This window comes from Numida meleagris, chromosome 3, assembly GCF_002078875.1.
Source record: "Numida meleagris isolate 19003 breed g44 Domestic line chromosome 3, NumMel1.0, whole genome shotgun sequence".
Classification (NCBI taxonomy): domain Eukaryota; kingdom Metazoa; phylum Chordata; class Aves; order Galliformes; family Numididae; genus Numida; species Numida meleagris.
Genome location: NC_034411.1, coordinates 34,519,457 through 34,533,228, shown reverse-complemented (window position 1 = coordinate 34,533,228; position 13,772 = coordinate 34,519,457). Strand labels below are relative to the sequence as shown.

Here is a 13,772-nt window from a genome sequence, read left to right as displayed (position 1 = left end):
ACCAAGTTTAGGAGATGGGCAATTCTGGAAGGTATCCATTTGCTTCTTGAAAATAGGAAGACAGAATGCTTCAGTTTTTAAAACTAACAGTAATACAAATTGTACAAAACTGACCACTTTTTTTTTTTTTTTTTTGTGTGGTAGCTGCATAAAACCATTTAAGATTTTTGAATCATAACCTCATTGATGGTGGGTTTCTCAAGAATTGTTGCCACATTATCTATCCTGGGATAGGATTCATAGCTGGGAAATGGGCTTCCATTCTGGGTGTGCTGCATAAAACCTTCTCACCTAGTTCTCATTAGAGCAAAATGCAGTGTTCCGGCATGCAGATGACAGAATATATTACAACAGTATATCACAACAGCAGGATCTGTCACAAAAGAAAGAGAAAATTTTTTGTTTTCTCTTCATCTTAAAAAAGACTTTTCTGGCATGCATTTGCCATGGGCCTATGGGAGTCAGAGACTGCAGTGCATTTAACAGTCTAGAAGAGCCAACAAGACCCTTGCTAATTTGTCTGATTCCCTCCCTCCAGAATCAGTTTTGGCTGTATTTTATAAATATTTAACATGACCTAGTGACAACGTATTCATGTGGAACAGAGGATTGCATGTGGATAATGAATTGATCAGTAGAGGCTGATGTCCGAATTAAATCAAACAAATACTGCTTTATTTATGAAAGGATGAATTTAGAAGAATTTTTGGCCTAAAATTTGGAACCATTATTTATATTAATATTTTAATGTTAAAAAGAGGTATTTTTTTCTGAAAATACTTTTGCTAAGAAACAAAAATACACGCCAGATGCTTGTTTATTTAGCAGTTTTGCATGAGAAGTACCTTCAGAACTGAAAATAAATTGGCTTTCACTGAAATATGGACAGGTAATAAGAGAAAAGCTGCAGATTAAAGCCTTTCCGTCTCACAGATTCTGCTTGTTAATGTCTGGACCACACCTCTCTGCTGTTCACTTCTTCCTGGCAGTGGCTTATTACTTTGTGTGATGTGTTTAATTCCATGTTGTTTTTCATTTCACTTGACTGAAAATTGAAAAACAAGTACAAGAGGTTTGCTTAAGTAGTAATAATAATTGCCAACTATTACTAGTGTTTTCCAGTTTCATAATTTTTCTCAATAGTTCATTCTGGAGCATGATTAATGTAGGCTAAATATTAAGGTCAGCTCACAAAGGAGCTAGCAGAATGCTGAGCATTCTTTCAAGAGGCTGGGCATGGGTGCCTTGTAAAATGCAGACATTTGGTTCCTCACAGAATTGATTTCTGCGGCTTCAATAGTTACAGAGAGGAGGTCTCATAACAAAGCACTGAAAGTGGTGTGAGCGAATTTTTTACCCAATTTTTCCTCAGTAATAAATGTAGATTTCAGTCAAATTAAATTACTTCATCAGCCGCTGTTGATTTAGTTTATTTCTTCCCAGATCAAGAATCAAGACTTTTAAGAATGTGTTTTAGTTGCACATTTGCAAAAAGAAGTAGGTTGCTTTTTTCTTTTCTTTTTTTTTCCATTTGTAGCTGGAAATCTGTTCCAGTTACATTAAAATTAATATTCTGAAAAGGAAACTTTTCATTTTGGATTGAATAACTTGCTGAGATTGATGCTGAGTGATTTTGTTGAAAGCTTTCAGAAAGAAGATATTTTGTAAGACAAAAGAAGCATAGTATTTTTATTATTCTACTCTCTGCCGGAAATGCATTAATGTTTTTTAATGTACTGTTGGATCATGTAAACTGGAAGGGAGCACAGGATATTTCTAGTCCCACTCCCTCAGAGTCTGCTTAGAGCAAGCTCATCTCTGAGATCAGATGGGATGTCCAGAGCTTGATTTGTTTGGGTCTTTACCCACCCCCAGGACAGAAACTGGGCAGCCTTGCTTGTCTGTCCATAAGAAATAGAATCTTTTCCTTATATCCCATCTTAAACCTCACATTTTTCAGCACATGCCCATTACCTTCTGTCCTGCTGTACACTGCTTTGAAGCACCTGACTCCATCATCTTTGTGCCCTTCTTGTAGGTACTAGGGGTGTGCTCTTAGCCCCCTCAAAGGCAGAGCAACCTGTTGTGTGATTCTGCTGAGGAGATCTAGATTAAATTGCTATTTGCCATGGCTCATGAATTATGTTTTAGCACAGTAAAGGTGGGGCCATAATATTCTGTTCTTTTGTTTTCTTTGCTTTGTTTATAAGCTGTTGGCACGGTACTGATTTTAGCAAGTGTGCAGTCTGTTAATAGCAGGACTTCAATCTTGGACATTAATGTATTATGGATAGGCTCCAGTAGCTGAAGAACTAAATTACTTTAGGAAGATGTACAAGGTGACTTATTTCATAAACTGGAGCTTCTTTAAAACGCATTCAAAACAAATTATACATTGTAAAAGCCATGCTGTGCTTTAAGCTCATGCCTTTTCAAATCCTGCACTGTGTCTTTCCAGTATGTTTCTGCTGGGCTCAGTAGTAGAAAGGTGAATATGGAAGGGGCCAAGAGAATGCTGAGAAAAAATGCAAGCCTTGGCTACATGTTAGAGTTGGAAAAAAATATCAGTCAGTAATTGAAATATGGGTACGCTTTATGCCACCACTGAGGAGAAAAAAAAAAAAAAAAAAAAGCCTCTCTTGAAGAATTATCACTATTTCTACTATTTCTATTTACTTAGTGACCTAAGTAAAAGACAGGACTTTCAGGAACTCTCAAAGGAAATATTTCTGACTATGACAGGAGATTGATTGCTCATCAGAGCTGGGCTTAAGTGCATTGAATTTCAGTGCATCTACATTGTCAGAATATTTTATCATTTGTATTCAGGTGTTACTTTAAATACACTGGCCTTGGAAATATTAATGAGGCAAAGAAAATGATAAAGCTTACCCGCCATTTGGCCTTTTCCTGTATCTCTTTAATTGTTCTGCCAACCAGAAAGTTAGACAATGACAAATTGGGCTGTGAATCTGTGTGCTGGCTGCTTTCCTTCCTGGTATCATGAGAGTTTTTTTACTGGATGGGCCAGAAATAAAGCAAAATAGTTGTCCTCACAGTGTGTGTCCAGGTTTTAGCACTGAAGGTAATAACCTCAATCTTATAAGGCTCATAAAACTTAAAATTAAAAGAATTGCTTTATGTGATTGTAAGGACTGTTATTATGTGATTGTTATTTATGTGATTGTAAGGACTGTTATTAACTGGCCAATGGTTTGTCGGCCTCTTGTTGCAAAGCTTCTGTTAGTCATGTTTCTGAGTTGCCGTAACTGTTAATTATTTCTTAATCATGAGGAGGGTCAGGTATGGGCTGGCTAACCAGAAGGCCTGTCCCAGGGTCTGAGGTTTGCTGGGTGATCTCAGACATTAGGGAAATCTGTTTGCCAGCCAACCCTGGCGGTACTTCCAGCAGAAAACAGTGTAACAGTACATCTGTGCCCCTAATATTTTCCAGCTAACTCTTGAAGACTGACAGATCTGTGTATGTTTCTTGTTTTACAAAATAGTGCAAATATAAAACAGTGCACATCATTTTTATTACTTTGGGGCAATGGTAACATCTTAAAATCTAAATCTTACTATATCCAGGCAATAATGCTTAACACCCAAAATGTGAGCTGGATGGAGCTTGTTTAGGGCCTTTCCTTGAAAGATACTACTACCCTTTTCCTCAGAAAACTACTACCCTTTTCCACAGAAATTAAGGCTACTCTGGTCTGTGGCTGTCGAGCTCCTGCCTGTGCACTTTTCCCATGTGACTTGAAAATGCATTGCCAAGTAACCATGGCAGTAATTGGTAAGCACTTACGTTTGAATTCCTTTGAGTTACAGTACATGTAGCCGTTTTTTCTTCCTGTATTAAACTAGTGCTAACCATCTGATTTTATTTTGTCTGAGAATAATGGTTCAGTCCACTTCATGCACTGTGTGTAGTGACACATTCAACTCACCCTTAGAGGTTTCCAAGAACAGGGTAATGCTGTGATTAGTAAGTTGAGTGACTACCATTTCTATATAAAAGCAGTTTTCAGATAGAAAAATAAGTTAGATAAAACATAAAAACAACCTCAATGTAGCCTTTAGAAAAAATTAAGTAACTTGTGATTTGTTTTCTGTGTTTCAGTGCTGAACATTTTCTTAAGAGAGTTGGTTCTTTCTGGTCACCAAAATCTCTCTTTGCTCTAAAAATGTATGATGCTTATGTGTCTCTGCAGTTAGTAACACAGTAGGAAAACTAACTCTGGTCATTTTCATAGTCTGTGTGGTGACCTGGATCACTAATGACTGAAATTTAGAAATAACACTAAGAAAAGAAGAAAAAGAAGAGCAGAAAATGAAAGGAAAAGAAAGGGAAGAAAGTGGAAATGATTTTGTCTAGTTAGATGCATCAAACTATTGAGTTAAGATGTAGTTTTCTTTATGAATACTATTCTAGGACAAGGGTATCATTTCCTGTAGAAATTTTGGATGTGTTAGTTCATTGGATTTGTTTCTTTTTTGGGGCCAACATTACATCTTTGCATGAGAGCTATTGTTGCCAAAGGCAAGAGGCACTTTCATCTCTGAATCCAGGCTTCTCAGCAACTTTTAGGTTAGGTGAAAAGCTCTTTGCTGGAGTACAGTGGTTCCTTGTGAAGGGAATTTTCTGGATCAAACAGTAACGGCATGAGAAGTGGTTTGTTTATTATCTTGTCATATCCTTGTACAAAACTGTGAGTTTCACCCGAGTAACAGTAGTATAGAACAGAGTCCTCTGTCCAGCAATATGTATTTGTGTAAGACTTGAGCTTCCCATTAAGCTACTGATCTTCAAGTGTATTGATTTTCTTCATCTTGGAGGAACTAAGAGCAGTTCTGATTTACACAAATTTGAACTTGATATAAGAGCAAGGCTGACCTGTTAATTCCACTGAGATTACCTGTGTACAACAAGCCTCAGATTCTATAAGGCATGTTCAGAAAAAGCCCTATTTTGAGTGTGTGTTAGAATTAAATAATAAGTTAAAAATAATGAATTTCTGGACAGTTTTAATACAGTTCTGCAGGAGAATATAGTCACTAAGGCATTGTGGTCAAAACATCTGAATTAACCACCCAAGAAGTAAAAGACTGCAGCCTGGGATAGCTTTATTGTTGCTATGAAATTGAAGGCATGCATACAAATAATGAGAACAATAAGGGGCAAGTGTTTACTGGGCATTAGAGAGATGTTTATTATATCTTCTACAGCATAAGCAGAAAGTGCAAATTATCTCCAGATTTTAAAGGCATTGTAAAATAATTAAACACAAATACTAAGGATCTTCCTGGAACTACAAATCTAGAAAATGTTCCTCTGAGGATACTTATTTCATTCTTTACATTGCTCACTAAGCTGTGATACCACAGCCCTGGATTTAGCCACACAGAGAATTACTGTGGTGTGAAGCTGCCCTGATTCTCATTCTTAGCTCATAATTCCTGTTGGAGGGCAAGGTCTGTAGGCTGGGACATGGCAAGCTGACTGCAAGTTTTGTAGCTCTGTCATTTTGCATTCTGTTTAGATGATAAAAACTCACGTAGAGGTAGGATAAAAAGCCTTTGAGATCATTCTTTCTTTGCTCCTGGAGCAAACTTCTCAGGAGATACCCTCTGTTTGCAGCAGATGATAAAGAGGCTCCTTGGTCCCCCTGCACTGAAACACCATTCACTTGTTAGTTAAACAACCTGCGAAGCATCTCTTGGAGAAGCTGGCAGCCCATGGCTTGGACAGGTACATTCTTTGCTGGGTAATGAAGTGGCTGGATGGCCAGGCCCAGAGAGTGATGGTGAATAGAGTTAAATCCAGCCGGCTGCCCATTGTGAGTGGTGTTCCCCAGGGAACAGTACTGGGGCCTGTCCTGTTCAGTATCTTTATTGATGACGTGGATGAAGGCATTGAGTGCACCCTCAGTAAGTTTGCAAGTGACACCAAGTTGGGAGGAAGTGTTGATCTGCCTGGGGGGTAGGAAGGCCCTAGAGTGATCTTGGACAGGCTGGATAGCTGGGCTGAAGCCAATGGGATGAAGTTCAGCAAGACCAAGTGCTGAGTCCTGCATTTAGGCCACAATAACCCCAGGCAACATTACAGGTTTGCGGAACGGTGGCTGGAAGACTGTGTAGAGGAAATGGACCCAGGAGTGTTGGTTGATGCTTAGCTGAACATGAGCCAGCAGTGTGCCCAGGTGGCCAAGAAGACCAATGGCATCCTGATATGTATCAGAAATAGCGTTGCCAACAGGAGCAAGGAAGTGATCATCCCTCTGTACTCAGTGCTGATGAGGCTGCACCTTGAGAATTGTATTCCATTTTGGGCCCTTCACTACGAGAAAGACATTGAGGCCATGGAGCGTATTCAGAGAAGGTCAACTAAGCTGGTGAGGGGTCTGGAGCACAGGCCTTATGAGGAGCAGCTGAGGGAGCTGGGATTGTTCAGTCTGGAGAAGAGGAGGCTCAGGGGAGACCTTATCGCTCTCTACAACTGCCTGAAGGGAGATTGTGGCGAGGAGGAGGTGGGCCTTTTAGGAAAAAAATTATTCTCTGAAAGTGTAGTTAAACACTGGAATGGGCTGCCCAGGGAGGTCGTGGAGTCACTGTCCCTGGAGGTATTCAAGAAATGTTTAGATGTTGTACTGAGGGATATGGTTTAATGGGAAATATTGGTGATAGGTGGATGGTTGGACTGGATGAACTTGGAGTTCTTTTCCAACCTTGGTGATTCTGTGATTCCATGATCTCTCTTCTCTTTCCTGTAGAAGATGCAAAGAAGTGCATGGTACAAAGGAAGCTATGGGTCCTTGCCAAATCATTGTCCTCCAATTAGGAAGATGAGATTTTGCATGAAACCACATATAGTACCACATGCCTCAGATTTTAAGGTTGGCAAAGTGCTTGCCATAGTAATTCAGATATATTAGCCATGTCAAGTAGGTATGATTTAGAGCATTCAGTAGTATGAACTAGTTCAGTATGTTAAATCAGTTGTAGCCAGGCCAAAATAAGTTTGAGGAAAGACAAAAAGGAGGGGAAGGAATGATATAGACAGGACAGTGGTGTATCTGGAGCCTCCCATTTTGGTGGTAGTATACAGGTCATCTTTGCTGTAATGTCAGCTCAGTGAGCCCGTATGATCTATACAGATGACTGGGAGAACCAAAATCTCTTTGGGATAGGTTATGTCCCTGTAATTGGAAAATGTGAATGTCACTATCAGTGTCCAGTTTGTATAGGTAGCACGTAACTGATAAAATTCAGCATCTAAAGATCCCGAAGAAGGAGCTGTAGATTGATGCCATGTAGCCAAAAATCAAGACTGTCATTTTTCAAAGAAAAAAGCTTTGTATGACTGTGATTTTGCTATATCACATTGGTTCTGATGATAAAGCTACATGAGGACCTATATGATATGATAACTCATTTAAATAAACGTGTTTACTAGAAACAGAAAATACACCATGAACCCACATTTGCAAACATGTCAGTTGGAAGTAATAAAAAATACTGGCAGACTTCCAGAATGTTCTTGTTTTACATTCCATCAGTTAGTTAGGATACTAAGCAGATGATAATTTACTTAGTAGGTGGCAGTCAACAATTTCTACTTTTTATACAGGAAGAATTATGGTCTTTTTTTTTTTTTTAATTTGAAAAAAAAAAAGTACAAATCACCAATAGGGCTTATGTGTGGAGGTAAGATTGAGGAATGTTTTCTTTCACTTGTAAGTGACCAGTCAGAGGCCATAGAAATTGATGTATATGAACATTTCACAATGAGTAACCAACACTGTTGGTCACAAATATATGTTACCTTTAGTGGTATATTTGTACGTATATGCTTAGTGACTTGATTCGGGAGACTGATTTCCAAACTAAACTTCTGTCTGTTTTTCAACTCAGCATAAAGATACATCAGGCAAGGCAGTGATGCATTATTAAAGGTAGGGTTTTAATTACTAGAGCAGGCCATTAATCTCCTTTGAGCTTATAAAACCAGATCATCTTGAGGTAAGCCATCCTTCCACATATGAAGTTCATGTCTTGCTCCTTCAGAACTGCGTGTAGCAGAGGGTATTCTTACGAAGTGAAATGTATGCCTCCAAACAAAGAAGAGAAACAGATTAATGTACCTGTTGAAATTAAAGTTAGCTAGTATGTGATTACTTAGCCTCCCTCACTTAAATGCCATTTACTCTCTGGAAAATAAAATTTGAAAGTGAACATAATTTCAATTTTTATTTTGTCACAGAAAGTGATACACCAGCTCACTGGACTCTGTGAGCTGGAATTCTGTTTCCAAGAGTAATAAAGACTGGATGCAACGTAGCGTAATATAAAACTCCACTAATGAATAATTATACAGAGATGTGCACCTAAGGAAATTTCACATGTCAGTGGTAAAGAGTTTGTCATGTACTGAAGTATGAGAGTCAGTTTTACTCGTCTGTGATGATCTCTGCTGACACAAATGTGAATAATATTTTAATTATTCACATAGATTCAGAGGAGATTAGACACCTAAAAAATCTGTTGGCCTTACTGACCTCTACTTTCACAGCGAGTCTCAGAGTTTTAATTTTGCCTTGGATGATATGTAATTGAAAACTTAAATAGGTGTCCCTTGAATTTTATTAGCAATACCCGCTTTCTTACTTAAATGAGAGGAAACAAATATGCCATGAGCTGTCATAGCCAAATCCCACAAAGTTCATGACCTTACATGCACTTATGCCTGCACTACTCTTTTCAAGTTGAATGTATGTGAGCATTATACATTGCAGGGAGGCTTTCTTTTCTTTAAGCAGCATAACAGAGGTTTTTGTTGTTGTTTTTTTCTCCCATGGCTATTGCTTCCCAAAAAGTTGGTATATGGAGTTGTCCTCAGTTTCTGAGACTGCTTTTTGTGAGCAGCCAAAGTTAATTTAGATACCATGAATGTTCAAACTGTTACTTCCACCATGTTTCCTTGTAAATGTTGTACTATAAGAATTACCCAGTTACCTTTCCAAACAAGGTATTTACAGTTTTCCACAATGCCTTTTATTTTGTCTGAAGAGTTTCATCATCTTCACGGTTCATTCATTTATTACTACAAGTAAAATGAATAATTTTCTTAGATGCTTGAGTCACCCATAGCAGTGCCTTTCTTCTATGTTAAAAATGGATTATTTAATCAATTTGTATTAATTCATCTCTCTAGACCTGCTGAAAGGTAACTGAGAGTTTAGGGGCAAAGTTGTGCTCTTTGGAAACTTGTCTAGAGTACTTCCATTTCTTCTACAGATACCACAGATGATCTTCAGCTTTCAGAAAGTTTTCATCAATCTTGAACTCCTAAGGGAGTTAGTTCTACAGTGAATGTGTCTGACAATCCCAACCTCCCCATGGAATTTTGAGAGAAAAAGTATGTCCCCATTTCTACATAGTGTCAACAGTTTACGGGCGTTCAGCCTGGTTCCATGACGAAGGGGACGGGGGACCCACGGGCCCACACCCTGGGAAAAGGGAAAAGGGAAAAAAGGGTAAGGATATGGCCCTGAGAGAAAAGAACAGCGGCAACAATCTGAGGAGAAACAAACTAATTTAGTAAATAAGATATCGGAATGCAAAACAACACACTATAATACAATATAATTACGATTTAAGCTGATAAATCCAATACAGAGAGAGAGAATGTCCCAAAATCAAGGTAGGCCTTACTCTACTACTGACGATAAGACGGCTGGAGAGCGAGGTGCTGCCAAGACAAGAGATGGCGGAAAAAGGGACGAGGTCTCATGATCTGCAAGTTTTTATACTGCAAGCTTTTATCTTTTCCCTCTGTCCGGAAAATGGTAACAGAGGAAAAAAGTACCCTGGGAAATGTAGTAGTCCTTCTCTTCTGAGAACCAGGTACATTCACTACATGATGTTATGATGTGGAATACCAATAACCAAAAATCACAAAACCATGACAACATAGGTAGGAGGTGCAATGAATTTTAACTGCCTCAAGATATACCCTATTAAACTTGTATTTTACAAGAAAAAAAGCAAAGAATGTTCCTTTGAGAAATAAACTCGGTCTTTTCAATGGACCAACTGGACATTCAAATCACTTCCCCTTACCTGCCAGCAATCCATCAGTTTTATTTGGAGTGAACTTTAATCAGCTTTCTAACATCCTCCTGCAGTCTCAAATCTTGATCTTGTGATTATTTTCTCTGCCGCAAATCTTCTGAGCTTTCAAAAAGTCTTCATCTGCTTTTTTATGCAGAGACTTTCAGGAAAAACAATACAAATTAACTGAAGGTGTGAATCCTTCAGTGAAGCTAAAGTGCTTTAAAGTAGACTTTGTTTGGAAGTTAACTCAGTTAAATACATTAAAGGCACTTCTATTGTGAATGAGTGTGTCCATCCAGTGGCTCAATACTGTTTAAATTACCCACTTAAGAAGTTTAATTTGGATCAAGTTTCTTGTGTGCTTCTGTGGGCACTGTTCCTGTCCCTGTTGTACCTCACGCAGCGATGTATCAGCCTGCATCATGCAGGAGCCCACTGTGCACCCCTGTGTAGTTCACAGCTGATACTTCTTGGCTCAAGTGAGATGTAGTAACTCCGAGCATAACCAGCTTATCGCCAGCACATGAAACCGGGCTGCCATCATCGCCATTACTGCAGCAGTATGCATAGTCTCAAGCAGAAATCATAGTCCTATTATACTAGATACTAAATGAAAACAAATTAGCTGGCTCCTGTACAATGAGCAGAGTATGAACAGCTGCTAGCTAGGCTGGGCTGGCAGTGAGCTGCAGCAATATTGGGTCTCCCGGGGTCCAGCCTGGTGCTTTGCCAGAGTGGTCTGGTGGCCCAGAGAGTCTGTGTGGAAGAGTCGGGTCCCTGACTTGCCTGGAAGAAAAGAATGTGACGATTTCTAACCTATGCTAGATCACATGGCCAAATGAGCTGCAGCTTGTGTGTCCGACTGCATGCTAGCCACCCAAGCTGAATGATTTTATTCATGCAAATATGCTCACAAGAAAGCCACAGTGTGTAAGTTTGTGCCGCTTTGCAGTCTACATCTGGTTAAAATATACTTCCCTCCCCAGTTAAATGCTCTGGGAATTACCTGAGGCTTATTGCCTTTTTGATCTCTTTCAAAATTCAGTAAAGTCTAATATGGCTCGTAAATGATTTTCTTGCTGTCCATTCATTGATTTTTTTCTCTCCTTGGGGAAAAATGGAAAACCCTACAAAGTTGTGAGATATAGTTCATTGCTTTTTTGTACATTTCATGAGTTGCAGACCAAAAATATGAAGTAAAATGCAGGTTCATCTATTTTGAATGCAATCTCAAAGGTTGTAGCTGTCAAACTAGAGTATAGCTTCAAGGTTTTGAAAAGGCCAGTGTCTTTTATTTAAGAAAAATGCCACCTGTGGGCTTGATTGGTTCAATAAGTAGCTTGTATTAAACTATCAGCTTTGTAAAAGGAACAGCATAATGTTGCAGAAGCATTTAGTGATGAGAGAGGTAATGGCTCAGTCAACTTACAAAATGTTTCTAGGAAATACGTATTCACCTGAGGCGAGTCAGCGAGACCAGAGTGGGTAAAGCCTTTATTTGCACCTGGATTACTGAGCTTGCCTGTGTAAAAAACATAGTAAATTTTTCATTGCGTTCAATATTTGTATGTTCATGTTGTTGCATGTAGTAAAAGATTTTGCTTTAAATGTTATACTGGAGCTAAGACAGAAGATCTTGATTCAGCATGGACAGCTTTATAAAGTGTGTGGAAGCTGCAATCACTGAACTCTTTGCAATCATCTAAATGTTACTAGGAAGGGGAAAAAATGTGTTGTCTTTGTTTCCTTTGGTTTTGACCTACTCATTCTGATTACACTTCCTAAAAAAAAAACACAACAAAAAAACCCAGACAATCTTAAAAGAGAGGACCAGGATATGAATTGCAGTCTCTAAGAAAGAAGCAAGGGACAAGGACAAAGACAAGGAGATAATACAGAAACTTCTGAGTTGTAATTCTATGTCAAGTCAATTGAAATCCCCTTCTTTTATTAAACCTAATCTATCTGGAACTGCTTTGCATTTGCCATAGGCTAAAAGAAAACACACTGGGAATGCATGCAGTGCACACGTGATCAGCTGACATATGGCAGCTTCATGCCCAGCAGTAATTTGTTCATGTGTTTGAGACATCTGATACAGATACAAGGTACTTACGTACTGGAATGAAAAAACATATATATATATTCAGTCTTTTTTCCCGAACTCGTTGAGACAAAATAATCAGTTTTGGAAGTTCAGAGTTGGGAAACATATAATGATACCAGCGTAATGGAGTAAAAGTTTCTTAAAACCTAGTAGGATTTTGAGTTACTGGTCTTGAGTGTCACACTTCAGCAAGGTAAGGAGAGCTACTATCAATACAGACTTCTTTTATACCTGTCTCGAGTCACAATTTGTCTGCCAAAGCAAAGAACATGAAAGTAGCCTCGTGAATTATTATATCCATCTTTCCTTGGAAGTGATGCTCCAGTTGACCTGCAGTGTTTAAAGTGTCCATTTTGCAAAAGGGAAACCCTGGGGCAGCATCATTAATATCAACACTATCCCTGGACAGTGCAGAACGAATGTGTGTTGGAACAAAACAGCTGCAACAAAGGCTGAGTGTTGAATTGTTTCACTTGTAAAACAAAGTACGGAACGTTTCTGTCCCAGAAAATCTTAGCTTCTTAATCAAACAAACTTTTAATCGATACAAACTTCAGTATTCCTATCTAATACTGTAGTTTAAAAACAGTCTTTGTTGTTTTCCCTACTTAGTGGTTAATGCAGTTGCAGTTGGTATGATTGCCTCTCACATTGTGAAGAGCAATATTTTCATTGGTCACAGTTTGTTCAGTGTTTAGATTGCCCTGTATTTTAAGAATTGCTATAAATTTAAAATAGCTTGTGCAAGTCTTCTTATACCTCAGTAAATCTACCTGAGCATTTAATACTAATTAACATTAACAATGGCTGCTTATATCCAAATGCTGCACAGATATTCATTTCCCAGTCAGAGACTTATGAATGATGAACAGTTCTGTGTCAACCACTTGGTGACTGAACTGGATTTTATAACAGAAATTGGCATATAGCTCACTGATTTAATTGGAGGTTCTGGAGCTTTCTTGGAGGCTGACTTGTTTAAACAGATGAGACAGTGACAGAGGCCTGGTTTAGATCCTACTTAATGCAAATTATACCAGAATATGACCAGAATTATAAAATTGTTGGAATCAGAGGGGTCAACATTGAGATAGGTCCTACATGGATGGGAACCTGATAATTACCTTTATTTATTCTGACTGATTGTGTTGATGAGTTTTGGATTGTTTTATCTTACTCTTGTCATTTTTCACACAGAGCCGCTCAGAAATTGAACCTGTCTTCCAAAAAGAAGAAGCACAGGCCTTCTGCATCATCTATTCCGGAATCTCCTCTCTTCTCCACCAGCTTCAGCAGTATCCTTCAGGCTTCCCCACCCCCTGCACCACCATGTTTGTTGAGGGCAGTCAGCAAAGTGAAAGACACCCCTGGTGTGGGCAAGGTAGGCCTTACAAGTACTCTCAAAACTCTTATTTTCAGTGGCAGGAGAATTTCTTTTCTTGGGTAAAACATCAAGGGAAATAGAAGAATATGTCCTTTCTTGCATGACTGTACTGCAGTTGGTCCCTGCACATGGAGAAAGGACTGGCAACATTCGTTACTTACAATG

General features: G+C 38.8%; 1 protein-coding gene across 2 annotated transcripts in view; it reads left to right on the top strand.

Moving 5' to 3' along the window:
• The window catches only part of KIF26B (kinesin family member 26B), a 295,598-nt gene that overhangs the window by 177,786 nt on the left and 104,040 nt on the right, over nt 1-13,772 (top strand). For both annotated transcript variants that reach the window (XM_021391286.1, XM_021391287.1), the window contains one exon: nt 13,421-13,604. In XM_021391286.1, coding sequence (XP_021246961.1) covers nt 13,421-13,604 — 184 coding nt within the window. The remainder of the gene's footprint in view (nt 1-13,420; nt 13,605-13,772) is intronic.